General features: G+C 33.6%; 1 protein-coding gene across 1 annotated transcript; it reads right to left on the bottom strand.

The window, feature by feature from the left end:
• Window positions 1–9,057: 9,057 nt before the first annotated feature.
• LOC128554855 (uncharacterized) lies at window positions 9,058–14,271 on the bottom strand. The gene is made up of 2 exons (XM_053536168.1): window positions 14,211–14,271; window positions 9,058–10,767 (listed from the first exon to the last, which is right to left on the bottom strand). Exon 2 carries the CDS (start codon window positions 10,751–10,753, stop codon window positions 10,244–10,246), a length of 510 nt encoding a protein of 169 aa, XP_053392143.1. The 5' UTR covers window positions 10,754–10,767; window positions 14,211–14,271; the 3' UTR covers window positions 9,058–10,243.
• Window positions 14,272–15,817: the final 1,546 nt, after the last annotated feature.

Genomic DNA, 15,817 nt, shown 5'->3' with positions numbered 1-15,817 from the left:
AATCGAGGAACAATTAGCGTTACTTCCAAGGCAGTTTGTTGAGGAAATACAAGAAGCAGAACAACAACAAAACTTGACAGAGCTATTCGAAGAACCACCCCTGGAACTACGAAGAATCAGAAGAACTGGGTACAAGGACAACACAATTTAAAAGAGATTTAAATAAAGAAATTGATTAAGAACATTTAAAAAGAATATAACAAACCACAAAAAGATACAGATGAAAAAAATACTTGGGAAGAAGTAGAGGATATCATAGAAAATGTATTGGAGGATATATAAGAATACGGTAATGATTCTGATAGAATAAGTAGAATGAAAAATAACTTAACTCATTAATACCTGCAGCCATATCGCCGCTTAGTTACTGGTATCAATTTTCCGATACATTCCTGAGCCACTTATCAATTTATCTGCTTTATATGCCTGTGGATTTTCAATGATAATCAATAATCGATAAGATCTAGGCATCCTTTGATCAAAATTAGGGACAAACATCTGTTTATAAAAGATGAATAAAACTGAAATTTTCACAACTGATACTACAATTCATGATCTAATCAATAATTTAAAATTTACTATTATTTTGATTTACAAAATTGTTTTACAGGCCAAATGAAGTAACATGAATATGGAAAACTGCAATATTCAAGAAAGATTGGGCATAGAAAAACAGCCATTATTTGATTATTTTATATTTATCTAAATATCATCTATTGCTAAACATTAAAGCAAATGACATTATGAAAGAACAAAATTATACTTTATTTAATAAAATTAAAAATACTGAATAAAAAAGAAAGATTCTGAGGTATAATAGAATGAGAAGATAAAACAGGCAATAATTCTAATTCCGATATTTAGTGATGAGTATATTTTAAAACATGCTTAAATGATAAACATTTTGATTGTTTCGATCGCTTCCGGGTTTTATAAATCTTTAGAGTAAAATATTTTCATTGGTTGACTTTGACAGCAGTCCATTCGTTGGTACTCTTACAAACGTAAAATCACGTCACGCGGCATACAGTACTATCAGGCGGATAGCGCATTTATGCGATCCTCGGCATACACGCCTGTTATCTCTTGACGGATACATACGACATGCGGTACTCGATAAGAGTTAAAATGAACGCATAAACGCGATCTGCGTCCTTAATGAGTTAAATATAAATGGAAAATAACAGTGTTAAGTTCTGAGGCAGTTAAAACGATAATAAAAATACTCCAAGCGATTTTACTGTCAGATTCAGACTTCCTTAAATTTTAGATAAAAATAAAACTTATGCCGGTGCTAGGGGGCGTGGGCAGTGTTGCATTTTCCATTACTGCTCATGAACAGACTCAATCAAACCGAGTCTGCAATTTTCACTGTTTGCCTTGTTCTTGGTGCTTCCGAGGGATCTACTTTCCAGATTTTATGCTGTTGGTTTGGATAGCATAAATAGTATGACTTACTCTTTGCATAATATCAGTGACAAATACGAAAATAAAAAGAGTTCATTACAATTATGGTAAAGAATAGAAAGATATCATATTTGCAAATGATTCTTACAGTCATACAGACATTAAGAATTTTACCAAAGAAACATTCACAAGCAATGATGATTTAGAATTGAAAAATCAGACATTGCTCTAACAAGTTTAGAATGTGAATTGAGCAGATTTAAAATTCTAATTTCAATTCATAATATTTTTGTTAGAATTGAGAATGTCAAATTTCCATACATGGTTCGGTTCTGGGAAAAAGGCTTTGAATAAAAATGTATGGAGAACCCTGACACAAAATATAATTAACTCTGTGGAAACAAGTTACATTCATTGTGATCTTATTTATAATTCACCATATAAACAGGATCTGTCAGGAAAGATAAGAGACAATGTTGTTGCATTTACAGTGGCGCCTGCGTGTTTGTTCCCCGTGCACATGATTAGATACTTGCCTGACACCATTTGTATATGCTTCACGTTACACGTTTGGTTAATCGTGCAACCAATCAAATAAGTTTAAAACCGTGTTAATATGCGAAAGCGGGAGACAAATTTGTTGCGTTATACACATGCGCAGCGTGTACAGTGGAAATGGTAAAGCGCATGCTCAACGTGCGTCGTCTGCATGATGCCTGATCACAAATGGTATTGTTAAACTTATATGGCTTTCATTTCAAAAGTCTGAATTGAATCAGAACATATTAACTAATTGGTCTTGATTAAATACCAATTAAAACTTGTTCTGTAAGAACAAACATAAAAAAAGATTTTCTTTATATTTCATATCGTTTCTTTTTCAACCAGTGCTTTACATTTTCTAATTCCATTCCAGTGAACTTCTCTATTTTTTTTTCAAACACTGTTTTACATAAAGGTGAAATAATCCCCATTAGGAACGGTACATTTCCTCGGAAATACATACAGTGATGATAACGGACGATTCTTATAAATTGCTGCGTATTTTAAAATCCAAAGTTATCAGGAAGGGTATATGCCAAGTTATCTAATAGGAAATATTAAAAAAAAATAGAATTAAACTTTTGAGGATGAATAATTATAGATATAAATTTACCCGCCAAGTGAACACTGTCACAAAATACATTCTACATTCAGTGTGATGTTTTGATAAATTATTCACATTAGGGAAAAATACAACTCTAATACGGGAACTGGCGTGATTTAGAACACATGTAGATACATTTTATCTTCCTATATGCTATAATCTCTCATCTCTCATCTCAAATAAATAAAAAATGAAACGTTGAAATGCGTAACTTTATATAATATGCAATTTATTATTCAGTTATCATTTTTAACTAAAATAATTAAATGTATCTAAAAATAATATCGTAATAAAATAAAACATTACTTATTTTTATACAAAATTTTACATACACTATCATAGTTATTAAAGATTATGTATATACAAATATGTGCAAAATGCTACTCGAAAAACAATTAATGGAACAAGATGACACTATATCCCATTCTGTCAATAAGAGGATCAAAGTCTGATACCGCCTGTGGTTGAACGTTACGCGTTGTTTGTGATCTACCTTATCACAATTAGTACATCATTGGCCCGAATAGCTTCGGGCAATATCTCTATATTGTAGAAAACTTTTCAGATACGTTCAGCTGTTTAAAACTATCTTCATGTAGTTAAAATCTTATTATTCTGATGAAATAAACGCACTATGTATCAATTACAGTATTGTTTTTTCTAATATTTAAACTCATGCGTGTTCATGCGAGTAGAAAAGAAATGAAATATTTGAAAATAATGCAAAATTATGCGATCAGTTATGTCAAATGAACCAAATATAACTTGACTGTTTCATTTTCGTGTAAGAGTAAGTTTTATATCATAACACCTTTTTTAAGTCTTTGGTCTATAATTTATGCTATTGACCGGTCTAATGTCCAATAGTATATTTTCCTGTTATGAAGTTTTAACTTAAAAAAAAACACATTTTAGTGAAATTCTTACCAAATTACCATGATTACAACGTTCAACCTTACTTAAACGCGGGGAAATGCGGGGGAGGAGTGGGGATGTCAGACGCAACGCTTTACTTGCTAATAAAATTGTAATCGTATTACACATCAGGCTTAGATATTTCCTGAAATTTTCAAACAGTTGTAGATCTATTTCTGCGATACAGATGCATGTATATCTCATTTGACAGGCAAAAATGGGAGGGAATTCGGGTGAATATTTTATTAAGTAAGGATCGTTATAGTACCGTAGAAAGTTATAACGTATCAGTATGGAACTAACGCGGTATCAAGTGGTAATAGTACGGTCAGATGGTATCTTGCTTTTCTATCTAAATTGCTATTAAAAGTTCAGTGTATTTGGCTGCAGAACAAGGGGAATTTCTCCAGTACTGGTGAACATGAATTGTTGAATTTGTTTTACTGCTTGAGTAAATAAACAACGGTGACGGCCGGAGATCTCGTGGTTAAAATTAAATATTCAAGTCAGTCAATATAATTCGACGTTTAGACTGTTTTATATTTGTGACGGGGAAATTTAAACCTCAGATTTTAAAGGAACAAAATAATGGAGGATAAATCACAGTACACGGTCGTATAAAGTAACTGGTTCTATTGCTTGCGCATATTGGCGTACTGTACATGGTAAACATCAATCATGTACAGTACATACATAGGATTTAAATCACCAGAAAATTCGTATTTTTTTATATTATTTGCTATTCTTTTTAAATTTATGAGGAATTGAATTCCCCTTTCGATTTACGTAAGTTTTATTGAATGTATGGCCAATTCGGCATTTAAACCTATATCACGTAAAGCATCGGAAGCGACGAAAATTTCATTGGAAGTTACTTAAACTATTTTGGTCTTTCAAGTGTTTGACGCGAGTGGGGATATTGCCCATATGAAAAAGAAAAAAGAGAAAAAGCATCTAAGTAAAAAAAAAAATGGAACCATTAATAGAGCTATCATTAAGTCTTGATCATTTTTGTCAATTCATGTTTTGATCACACACCTCTACCCTCTTACCCTCCAAATGTGATTGAAGTTTGTCACTTTCGATGTTCTGTTAAACAGTTTCCCTAACATCTACGCCCCTGTTAGCAGTGGTTTAACAATTAGGAGGCTTAGCATAACGAAAAAATGGATATATACATTGAAAACGCAAACGAAGTGCAGTACCTACCGTAGAACTAGTAAAACCAACATTAAAATTTCATATTCTCAAGAACTGAAGATAGCACTTTCATTACACAAATTGGTGTAAACATATTAAAGGGAAGTCACTACTCTTGGTCAATTTGATTGTAATTACAATCGCGCTTTTATTTAAAAAGGTATAAATTAGCAAATAATTAATGATGAGTGATACCTATTTTACATTTTTGTTTGTAATTCTTTGCATATTGCTCAATAAAATCAAGCCTAACGGGATCTTAGTATTTCATTCATTAAGTCGCGAATATCTACGCTTCAAGAGTAAGGCGATTACTGGAGATGATGACTGAATGATATCGAATACTACACTTATTAGCAGAGATGATCTGTAGAAAGGGAACAAAATTGTCCTATGTGGTGATTGAAGTTTATGTCTATGAAATTATTCGAATTATTTTCAGTTGAAAGTATCCGTAGAACAGTCTTATTTTACGAATGAACAATGTCTTCCAGTTTTGCTTATTGTCAGATGGTAATTGGAAAACGTCCACTGAACATTTGATTGGCTGCACGACACACATTTCACGATTAGGTAGTGTTTGATCGGTCACATGAATTAAACGGTTCGCGCTTCACTCTGGGAATGTGCAGTAGCATGAAACGTGGAACGAGTAAACGTGAGTCTTACGCGAGTGAAACGGTAAAAACCGCAGAAACGGGTTTCAAACACGCAGGCGTCACTATATAGATAAGCCTAGTAAGACTGATAGGGCAACCTATTCAACACTCATAAATTTAAAAATTTGAAAATAAAATAACAAAAAGACTATAGATATGTTTTTTTTACGTCAGACAATTCATCCTGTAATGCTCATAACCATAGACTTCATTTCTTGTTCTAGTTATTGACATTCTTGAATAAAAAGTGTAAGTGTTAGCTGTGTGTTTATATGATTTGTGTCATTTTGCTTTTCATTGGTTTCAATTTGGCTCAAGTTGTTTATTTTTATTTGAAGATTATCAAATCGAAATACATTTTCCATTTAGCTATCATTTTATCAGAATATAAAATCATTTATAAGTTGGTTTTATGAATTTTGCCACATCTCATGCAAAACCATTCTTGAGATTTTTTGTAGTGTCCGTCACAAATTACTGGTATATATCATTATTAAAGATTTGTATGAAAATATATTAATGATCTTTTATTTAAGTAACTTTGCTTCATCAAAGACAGAATTCATGTGTTTTTGTTTTTTTCGAATTCATTTATTATCATCAACACTGGAATTAAAGCTGTCAGATAATCTGAAATATACATGTTTTTAGCAACAAAGTAATATCCAACAAATGTGTTTATTTTTTCAGTAATTATACCTTTGCAGTCCAATTTTTGCCTTACATCATGCATTGTCATGTGTGTGTGATACAAAAAAGTAAAATATTTCAAGTTTAGCATAGCTTTGAATCTTCCTTTTACAAAAATCACCACTTGTAGTGTCTGTAACCAGCAAAAATACATTTGATCAACATGTAAACATTATATTGTTGATGCAAGGACCAGCAAACCACTTAAGTAGCTTATACTTCATGCACTCTACTCTGTAGTAAAAATACTTGTTTATGCCAAAATTAAGAACTTTTTTCACCTCCATGTGTAACACAACTGTTCCATATACTGTGTTTCATCGTGTGTCTGTTCATAACATCAATTCAGTATATTTTGCTATTTGACTCCCAAACCCGAAAGTTCATTTACAATATCACTTGATTTGATTATCCAGAAAATTCACAATTCCCTGTATTCCACATCAAGTAGATATCAATTTATTGTCAAATTATATGACAATACTAAAGCGTCACTTCTTTTGAAACTTTCGAAGTATTTTCATGTTTCTTACTTCATATCACTTCAGCTACTACACATTTTAACATTCTATATCAGCTTTTGAGTCTTTCTGATACACCATACATTTCACAACACTTTCAAACAAGTCACTGAATTTGTATCCCTGGTAATTGAACACATTTTTATATTTGCTATATTCTTGTGACGGTAAATCTGGAACAACGTACTTTTCAAAAGCACTTCAAGGATATAACCTTATCTTAACTTCAAAAACAATTCAAGAAATTATTTCAAATTCACTTTCAAGTGTAGTTCAAATGTACTTTTCAACTTGTTACTTTATTTCACTTTAAACAATTCAATCACACATTTCAAATTCACATATCCAATTATGGCTTTTTTCATGCACCATACTTTTCAAAAACTCTTTTCGAGGAGTCACTTTGTTTCACTTCAAAGCAATTTAACCAATCATTTTAAATTCACGTCTTTAGTTATGGCACTTTACGTACGCCATACTTTTCAATCAATATGTTTATTTTGTAAATGTCATTACTGATACACCATACATTGATTCGCTTGAACCTGCTCCTGTACAGCTTTCAAATAAATGTACATATTCAATTTTATGTAATCATTCTTGTGAACTTATCACACTCTATATATTGATAAAGCTTTTTATACTAATACTATGTACAATTGCATATCAATAATATTTTGTATTACAAAATAAGTAAATAGCACACGTTCATTTAGTCTTTCTGCATTTTTTTTTAATGTTGTTGATTTATAATACAAAATATTTATCTGTATGTACCTATAAGTAAAATCTTGAAAGAAGAAACAATTGATTCTTGTCTGGTTATTCCGCTGTGATAAGAAATATCTATAAAAGTCTGCCCTGTTTGCGGTTCGAACCAACTTATCAACAGATATCACCAATAATTCAATATTGTTTTTATTTTTGAAAATGTGAATGTAGCCAGACTATATCCTTTGTTCAGTATCATAGTCTATTGCTTTCCGAAATTTTACATCGCATATTTATGGGGTGGATCAATCAATAGCAAATCTTGACAGCAGCCTGATAAAGATCAAAGGTTTACTGCCCCATATTGATGCACCCCACTGAATCCATTGGAACCAGGAAGCCTGCTAATTCAGTGGCCAGTTCGGATAATATTTGTGAAAAATTCATTTAAAGACTCTCGCTACAGTTTCGTATTTTTTTTTTCTCAATAATAGATTTTGTTGAAATGTTTTGTATTAAAAGATCATGTTAAGATCACAAGAATGATTACATAAAATTGAATATGTACATTTATTTGAAAGCTGTACAGGAGCAGGTTCAAGCGAATCAATGTATGGTGTATCAGTAATGACATTTACAAAATAAACATATTGATTGAAAAGTATGGCGTACGTAAAGTGCCATAACTAAAGACGTGAATTTAAAATGATTGGTTAAATTGCTTTGAAGTGAAACAAAGTGACTCCTCGAAAAGAGTTTTTGAAAAGTATGGTGCATGAAAAAAGCCATAATTGGATATGTGAATTTGAAATGTGTGATTGAATTGTTTAAAGTGAAATAAAGTAACAAGTTGAAAAGTACATTTGAACTACACTTGAAAGTGAATTTGAAATAATTTCTTGAATTGTTTTTGACACACCTTACTAAAATAATTATATTTTTACTTTAAACATGCCGATTTTTATAATTTATATAGCATTTTGTTTCCAATAAATTGCTTTATAATGTACCGAAAACCGCAGCTGAAAATGATAAGCGGTTACGGAACTACATACGGAGTAACATTACATATTGAACGCCCCTCGTAAACTTTACCTTTATTAATGGAAATTTTCGCCATGAGGCCGTAGGTAATTTGCCTTCGGGCATCTCCTTCCCTGCATTTTTTCTAATTTAGCCAATACACTGTACCGTTCCTTATCCAAGAAGCTGGAATCGTTTCTTCCTCCTCTATCCCATTCTCATCCCACACTGCTCGAACCCACATCTGGAGTAGAATCATTTATATTTATATATTTTAAATTTCTTTAATTACTTCTCCTTCAGCTTGAAAGAAATCAGATTCTTAATTACAATGTATTTGCGTATATTAAATCACTAGTGCGGGATGTTTAATACACCTCATAGAAATTACCCTTCATATTACTTCTTCACTACATTAAGAAAAAACAATTGGCATTTTGCTATATTCACCGTGTAGGTAATGAAACTGGAAAGATTACACCAACAGAGTATTTATCAAATAAAAACTAAGAATTAAGAATTAATTGGGAGGAAAAATGGTAGATCAACTAATTCGAGGGCTGAATGGAACACTTTTTCAGGACTCTTGTCTCCGTTTTACAGCAGTTTTCCATTTAACCAGCGAATCAGTGATTATAAACATGCATTTTTTACCATTTATATCTTTCCATGCCATGCAGCAAAGGTGAAAGCACATATCCTCTTTCATAAGGCAGACAAACAACTTTTCTGTATATTTCTGCAGGATCCACAAGCCTTCGTCTATTCCTATTTAAATTACTCTTCCTTGACAACATCACAAACCAGAGTTCCATTTGCTCTCTTCTCCTTCACGAGGGCATAACTTTGGTTGTTAAGGAGTAAACAGCCATTTCTTTTGTTTGGTGCAATGTAGGACACACAAGTGTATGTTTCCCTGTTTTGCTTGCCAGCTTTCTCTATCTCGTGCATCCTTTTTCCAACCTGACTTACTGGATTTGTTGCTGATTTTACCAAACGTTTCAAAACTTGTAGGTGATTTTCAAAGGGGAAGGCAGATATCTTGTTAAGAGAGCAGTCAAACTTCTCCACATCGTCAGCAAGGTGCTTCAACCCATGAACATTATACACAATAAAGGATTCAGAAAATATATCTTTACATTTTCCAATGAAGAAATTTAGAAGATGCCTCGCATATTCCAAATAATTTCTCCTTTTTTCATCATCAGAATCTAAAAGTATTGAAACAGCAACAGTTAAACAAAGGAAATGGCTGTACGCATTTTTGTGAAGGATCTTTTTTAGAACGACTGGTCCGGTGTACAACAAAAACTGACGGAACTCTGTAGCTTTCCATCTGTCCGCTACTGCCAGGGATCTTGGCTGCCTTGCAAATTCAGATGGTAGTCTCCCAACAAAATTCACTAAACCTCCAGAAATCTCTCTTATTTGTTGTTGTGATAGTTTACACTGAGGAGGACCTTGTTTGAAAAAACTTATTATTCTTTTCACCACTCCAAGACAGACAAGATGCATGTAGTCTAAGCAAAATCTAGATACACAATCAAAGCCTACTTCAGATAAAGGTGAAACATTCAACTGATGTTCAGGGTATTCCTGATTTCTGAAGCTTTCATCTGTCCTTGCTGTAGAATCCCCATCAAATATAATTCTTCTTTCTACATATCTACCTTTTATTGTACACCTTTCGCAACCATAATATCCAGTATGCCCTTTTATACATTTCAAAAATGATCGTGCTGGTGCATCACAAATGAAAGCTTTTATAGAAACACTTATCAATATATCATTGTAAATAAATCCATTATCACTTATCTCACTATATTCAGTCAGAAAATCCTGCAAATAATCACTCAAATTATCTGGTTTACTCTCACCATAGAACAAAGCAACAACAAATGGTCTGTATTTATGAAAACTACAAATGATAGGCCACATCTGTGTTCCAGTAGATTTAAACAAGGGTATTCTCAATATTTACCAGTGCTAGCAAAATTAAAAGTCTTCTCAATTCCTTTCTTAAGACCAAAATATGCATATTTTCCCCCACATTTATTTTCAACAGGTATTTCCTTTGGAGTTTGCAGGAGAGTTCTTGCGTCTTTAGGTAAATCAAGATTTTCCTCTCTCAGTATACCTAGAAGCTCATTTACACTAGCTCTTGTTAAACGATTTTGTGTTGCCCACTCAGCCAGTTTCTCTCGCAAAGTAGGTTCATCTGATTCTGCTGCTTCAGCATTAATCAAATCGTCATCAGATTCAATTTCAGATGAATTGTCTGTTCTAGAATCTGTGTCGGAATCAGTTTCACTGATTAACTCTTGAGTATCTGAAGACACTGCTGCATCTACACCACTGGATTCGCTACCTCCTTCCTCACCTACAGGTCTTGGTTCAGTGCCATCTTCTTCACTACTATTTCCTTCTGCAAGGGTGTTAGCTAAAGATCTAACTTTTCTCCATCGGTTTAGGTAAGACATGCTTGTTAGCAGACCTGAGAAAAGATTAAAGGCATGCGTAACAACATAAACAAAATAAAATTTTACATTTTCTATTCTTATATCTGCAGTCTTGTCATGCACTGTCATTTTATTGCAGATTTTCATATCCCTTTTTTCAGCTTTAGTTGGCATGCAATTCAAATTGACCACTTAACTTAAATGTGGATTACTGTTAATTTACACTTTCAGTCATTTGAATTTGGGCAATTTTCAGTTCCACCCTAGCCCATAACAAAAGCCGAGGCACACTTCCTAAACTCGGCGGCTATGCCCCTCACCAGTGACCATATCTGTCAAGGCTCTACATAGGCCATGCGTGTGATCAGGGTTCGAAGGGACAGTCGCCCTCGTGGGGGCTCTATGAGACGAACCCCCCTAGAAGTCCGATATTCCTTAGCATGGAGAATTTAGTTTTCTAACACAAAATATACATTGTTTTGAATCGCCTCCCTCCGTGTTCACTGTTTTGTGACGTTTATGCATGCAGTAGAAATTACACATCCACTGGTAAATGTAAAAGCTGTATTATACGGTATAAAACGGTATTATAACACAGTGTCAACTTCGCGTAGCAAGTTCGATTCAATGATTTTCTACAGAAAAAAATGATCATTTTTCTGTTTTAAAATGCGTGTGACTTGGAATTGTAGGCGTGTGAGCGTGATCATGCTTGTGACACCTAAACTGCCCCCCCCCCCCCCCTCCGCCCCTCACCTAGTGCAAAAGCATTAACTTGCACAGATCACTTTTAATATTTGGACATTCAACATATCCCTGTGACAAATTTAATCGAATGACAGCCGTTTGCATATCAAAAATCTCTACCTTGTTTTACCAAAGTGTAATGTAGGAAAAGTCTCAAACACTTGATGTACTGGTTTACAGTAATTAAATATGCACCACCAATCAGTTCCCTGACGCATTACACAGACTCTGGTAGAGTGATTCAACAAAATATTACGAACAATGCAACACTTAAACAATATACAGAATCAATTATACATGATTGAATCAATTATACATGATTAGATGAAAATAAATTGTTTACCCTACGACACTAGTAAAAAAGGCTACAGTCATTATAGGGTTATAAATTAACACTCAGACCCTATTAGCAATTTGGGCTCCTTACAGGCAAATTCTAGGGGCCCAGCCTAAATCTTAGGGGCCCAGCTATTATCAGCGGAAAAAAATATACTTACAGTGGTGAAGATCTACATACTCAATTATAAGTCTTGTAATTTGCTTCCTGCCAAAATACATCAATCTTAAATACAGAACACTCATCAAACTCACACTGAAAGAGGAAAATTGAAATCAACCAGTGCATGACATGCACAGCCTCTCAAACACGGTCGCATTTAATTTAAAGTTTGAATGTTTTTGCAGCACTAGAGGATTTTGGTTGTTTATGGACATTTTTGATAGAGGCTGCACGCTTATGGACATCTGAATTCTAGTATTTTGTTACATTGTCGAGTTACAGGACTCGCAACCCGTCACGAAATTATTACTTGTACAGAAAGTACAAACCATGTTGCAGTCGGTGTTCTAAGCAGCCACGGTTTATTAACAGCCCATTTTCCATTAAAAGTCCTCTTTGACCTTTAGGACTTTTCATAATCCTGATAAGTTTTCCTTCTGTTGCCGCGACTGGCCGTTCTAAGCTCTTTAATTACCTTCAATAAATCTCTACTTTTTAGTGCTGTATTCCTACTGGCGCAGCCATTGTTAGTGACTTGATAAAGAATTATAATCAAATTACCACTAATAAATGCCAGTAACACCGATAAACTATACATAATATATACATACAACATAGACAATATCTTCTGTAACAGGCTGCATATTGTTTATAATATTCAACAAGGACATTTTTTGTCTGGATTCATTCTTTATAAAATAAAGATTTGACAGTTTTTGTGTTTTGCAAAGTGAATGAATCAATCCAAATTCTACTTTCAAAGCGTGAACAGAACTTCAGTGCTTTCAGTAACACAATATAATCTTCAATGGAAGTGTAAAATAGGTTTCTTTGTACAATGTTTGTATTAAGCTATTGCTTTTAGGGACCTTTTTAGTTAACTTGTAAATCCATCTGCAAGATATTTTGCAGTTTAAGCTCCAAAGATTTAGAATTTCCATAAAACATTGGACTATATGGAATGTCAAAATTACAAAATATTGGTCAGACACTGATTTATTGAACTCACCTGCCCCCTCCCTCTTATAAAATATTTTTGGAGTGGGACATGGTTAGTAATCGACTACAGATTCAAAGGTCTGATGTTTGAGCCCAAGCAGAGACCTTGGTAATTTCCTTCCAGTGTTTACTGAAGTGTTCAGGGCACTGGTTTAGCCATTTATGGGGCTAATTAAAATATCAGCTCCATTCCAATTTGATAGAAATGATTGAAAACTCTATTGGTGAGTGAAGTGTACATTTGATGGAAATGATTGAAAACAGTATAAATAATTCTGAAAAGAAGTAACATATCGTGGGCTGAGCGCGAAACTATTGTAACTGTATATAAATAAAGAACAAGATACAATAGTTTCGCGCTCAGCCCTCGATATATAGGGCTAGAAAATTCCTCCTTTATTTTAAAATGATGAAAAATTCTCCTTCCCGAGGGTATGTTTTCCTGTCCCCAAAAGACGTCTAGGCACCTGGTGTTTAATTCTGTTTGTTTTGGGTTTAACGCCATTTTACAACGTTACCGTATTTCAGTCATGTAACGGCGGGCAGTTAACTTAACCAGTGTTCCTAGATTCTGTACCAGTACAAACCTGTTCTCCGCAAGTAACTGCCAACTTCCCCATATGACTTATAAGTAGGTGGAGGACAAATGCTTTCAGACACAATGTCTTTTTTCAAATCGTCACGGAGAACATATGCCCCGCCCAGAGATCGAACTCTCCACCCCGCGATCCGTAGACCAACGTTTTCCCCTACACTGCCCACTCCCTCCTGCATCGGCTTTAGCAGTATACTATCTTAAAATCTAAACGAGTTGAAATCAATGACCCCAAAGGACCAGAATCTGACCGTCAATTTTTTTTTATTAGGAAATAGCTCTAGCTAGGGCAACATCAAATGGCGAACAATTATTACTGATTTAAATTCTGACCTTGCATGGGTGTTAGACATTAACATAAAATCAGAAGACTTGTTAATAATTTTAACTACGGTAGATCTACAACAAACATGCCAGGTAAGATCCTAAGCTACCTGGAGCCAAATTTGTTAGGCCTGTATACGGGGGATATTCAAACGAGATAAGGCCTACAAGCTATTTGGAACGTCACACTCACGACTGTGTTTAAAATGCTCGTAGCTAAGAATTTAAAGAAAGGTTGAAGGTGCCATGCCGCCAGTCGCAACTGGATTTCTATCCTGTTTCATCCGATGCAAAACGATATAGTGTGAACTTACCATTCTCAAGTCAATAAAGAAGGTGTTTCTGCTATGAATATCGGCTACACCTTCGAAATTACCTTGTAAAGCTTATAAACCTTTTTAACTTTTATTAGCGTTAATGTTTATATTTTTCACTATTCGCAATCAAAGACCGGAAAGAGTGATTTGCGCATGCGTTGACACAAACACACCAAAATTAGCTTTTATTTTTCAGTATCGTCTCGCCTGAAAAAAAAAAAACTCTAAATATTCAGATAAATTTCAAAAACTATTTGCAGAAAAAATAAATTATTTTTGAAAAAAAATAATAAAAAGTTGAATTATGAAATGCCACCTTGCGTCCACTAAGCAATTAATTCAAGGGAGAAAACTGTACCTGGATTTACTTCGCATTTAATAGTTGCACAATTACCTATAGGCAACGTTGTTGCAACATCTGAGTCAAACGTCGGACCGCCGTATCCTGTACAACGTTGTAAAAAGGTTCGGATATAGTCGCCTACGTCGCGACCTGAATAGAACCTTTCTGAAACGTCTTTGCAATGTTATGATGCAACGTCCAGGCAACGTTTTGTTTGCAACGTTGTAGAAACGTTCGGAAGTGGTTGCCGACGTTGCAACCTAAATACAACGTTTCAGAAACGTCCTTGCAACGTTTGGTGCCCACTGGGTTATAGAGGTAAATTATCATATAATGTAAACATGTCTTAATTAATACAAACATAATAAATTCATGACACAGAAAACATAACACGTCTGAGCTTTCTTACTCGGCATTTTGGGTATTGTGCCTGAAAATTGAAAAAGAAAGAAATATACAATAATCTTATTCATTTTTCTATTTGTAAGTGTAAAGTGTAATGGGTTGAAGTTGCATATAGGTGGTCTCAAATTATGTCTGATTTCATATGTAGTTGCAAGGCCTTTCGACCATTAAAATGATTTTGCTGTTTTATCTAGATTAACTATGCCACATTAAAAAGAATAAAATTCTACTGTTTTAGAATCATTGCATGGTTAATTGCCATTATGTTCACTTAAACAATTTAGAAGATACGTTTAAAACAACTATGATGTTCTTTAGAAATATCAAAAGATCAATATGGTATTTTCTACGTAGTATTTAATCTGTGGTTTTAATAAAAAGTTTTATGTTGTCTACCCTTAAATGAAAATTTTAGTCTTTCTTTCAAACATTCAGTTTTTTTTTTGTTTAAATTCTTTGCATAAACACAATCGTCTCTCCTTTCATATAAGATTTTTCTGAGAACATATATCTAGAAAAATCATGAATAAAAGTCAAAACTATCAAAGATAAGCAAATTATTTAGTGGAAATTAAATAGATATTGGTGCAAATCAACTCCCACATGACATTTTGGATGATTCTATACTGGTAATATTACAATCACTTTTCTTAGAAAATCTAAAAAAAGACCAACATTTGCCACTTTTATACTAAATAGAATAAAAAACAAATATCAAGGATATGAAATTTTCCGATAATTTCTTTATTATCAGTCTTGTTGCTAGTATGACTTTTGCCCGTCTTGGTTAGCCGATAAGTTTTCAAAAGGATATTTTTATAAATAATATTAACATTTATCACTAACCACAGAACGG

The sequence above is a fragment of the Mercenaria mercenaria genome, unplaced genomic scaffold (assembly GCF_021730395.1).
Source record: "Mercenaria mercenaria strain notata unplaced genomic scaffold, MADL_Memer_1 contig_806, whole genome shotgun sequence".
NCBI classification, from domain to species: domain Eukaryota; kingdom Metazoa; phylum Mollusca; class Bivalvia; order Venerida; family Veneridae; genus Mercenaria; species Mercenaria mercenaria.
The sequence above is the reverse complement of the archived record's forward strand: the minus strand, read 5'-3'. Positions and strand labels throughout refer to the sequence as shown.

Bases quoted from the DNA above. Each gene is read 5' to 3' on its own strand.
- LOC128554855 (XM_053536168.1), bottom strand. From the start codon at position 10,753: ATGTCTTACCTAAACCGATGGAGAAAAGTTAGATCTTTAGCTAACACC.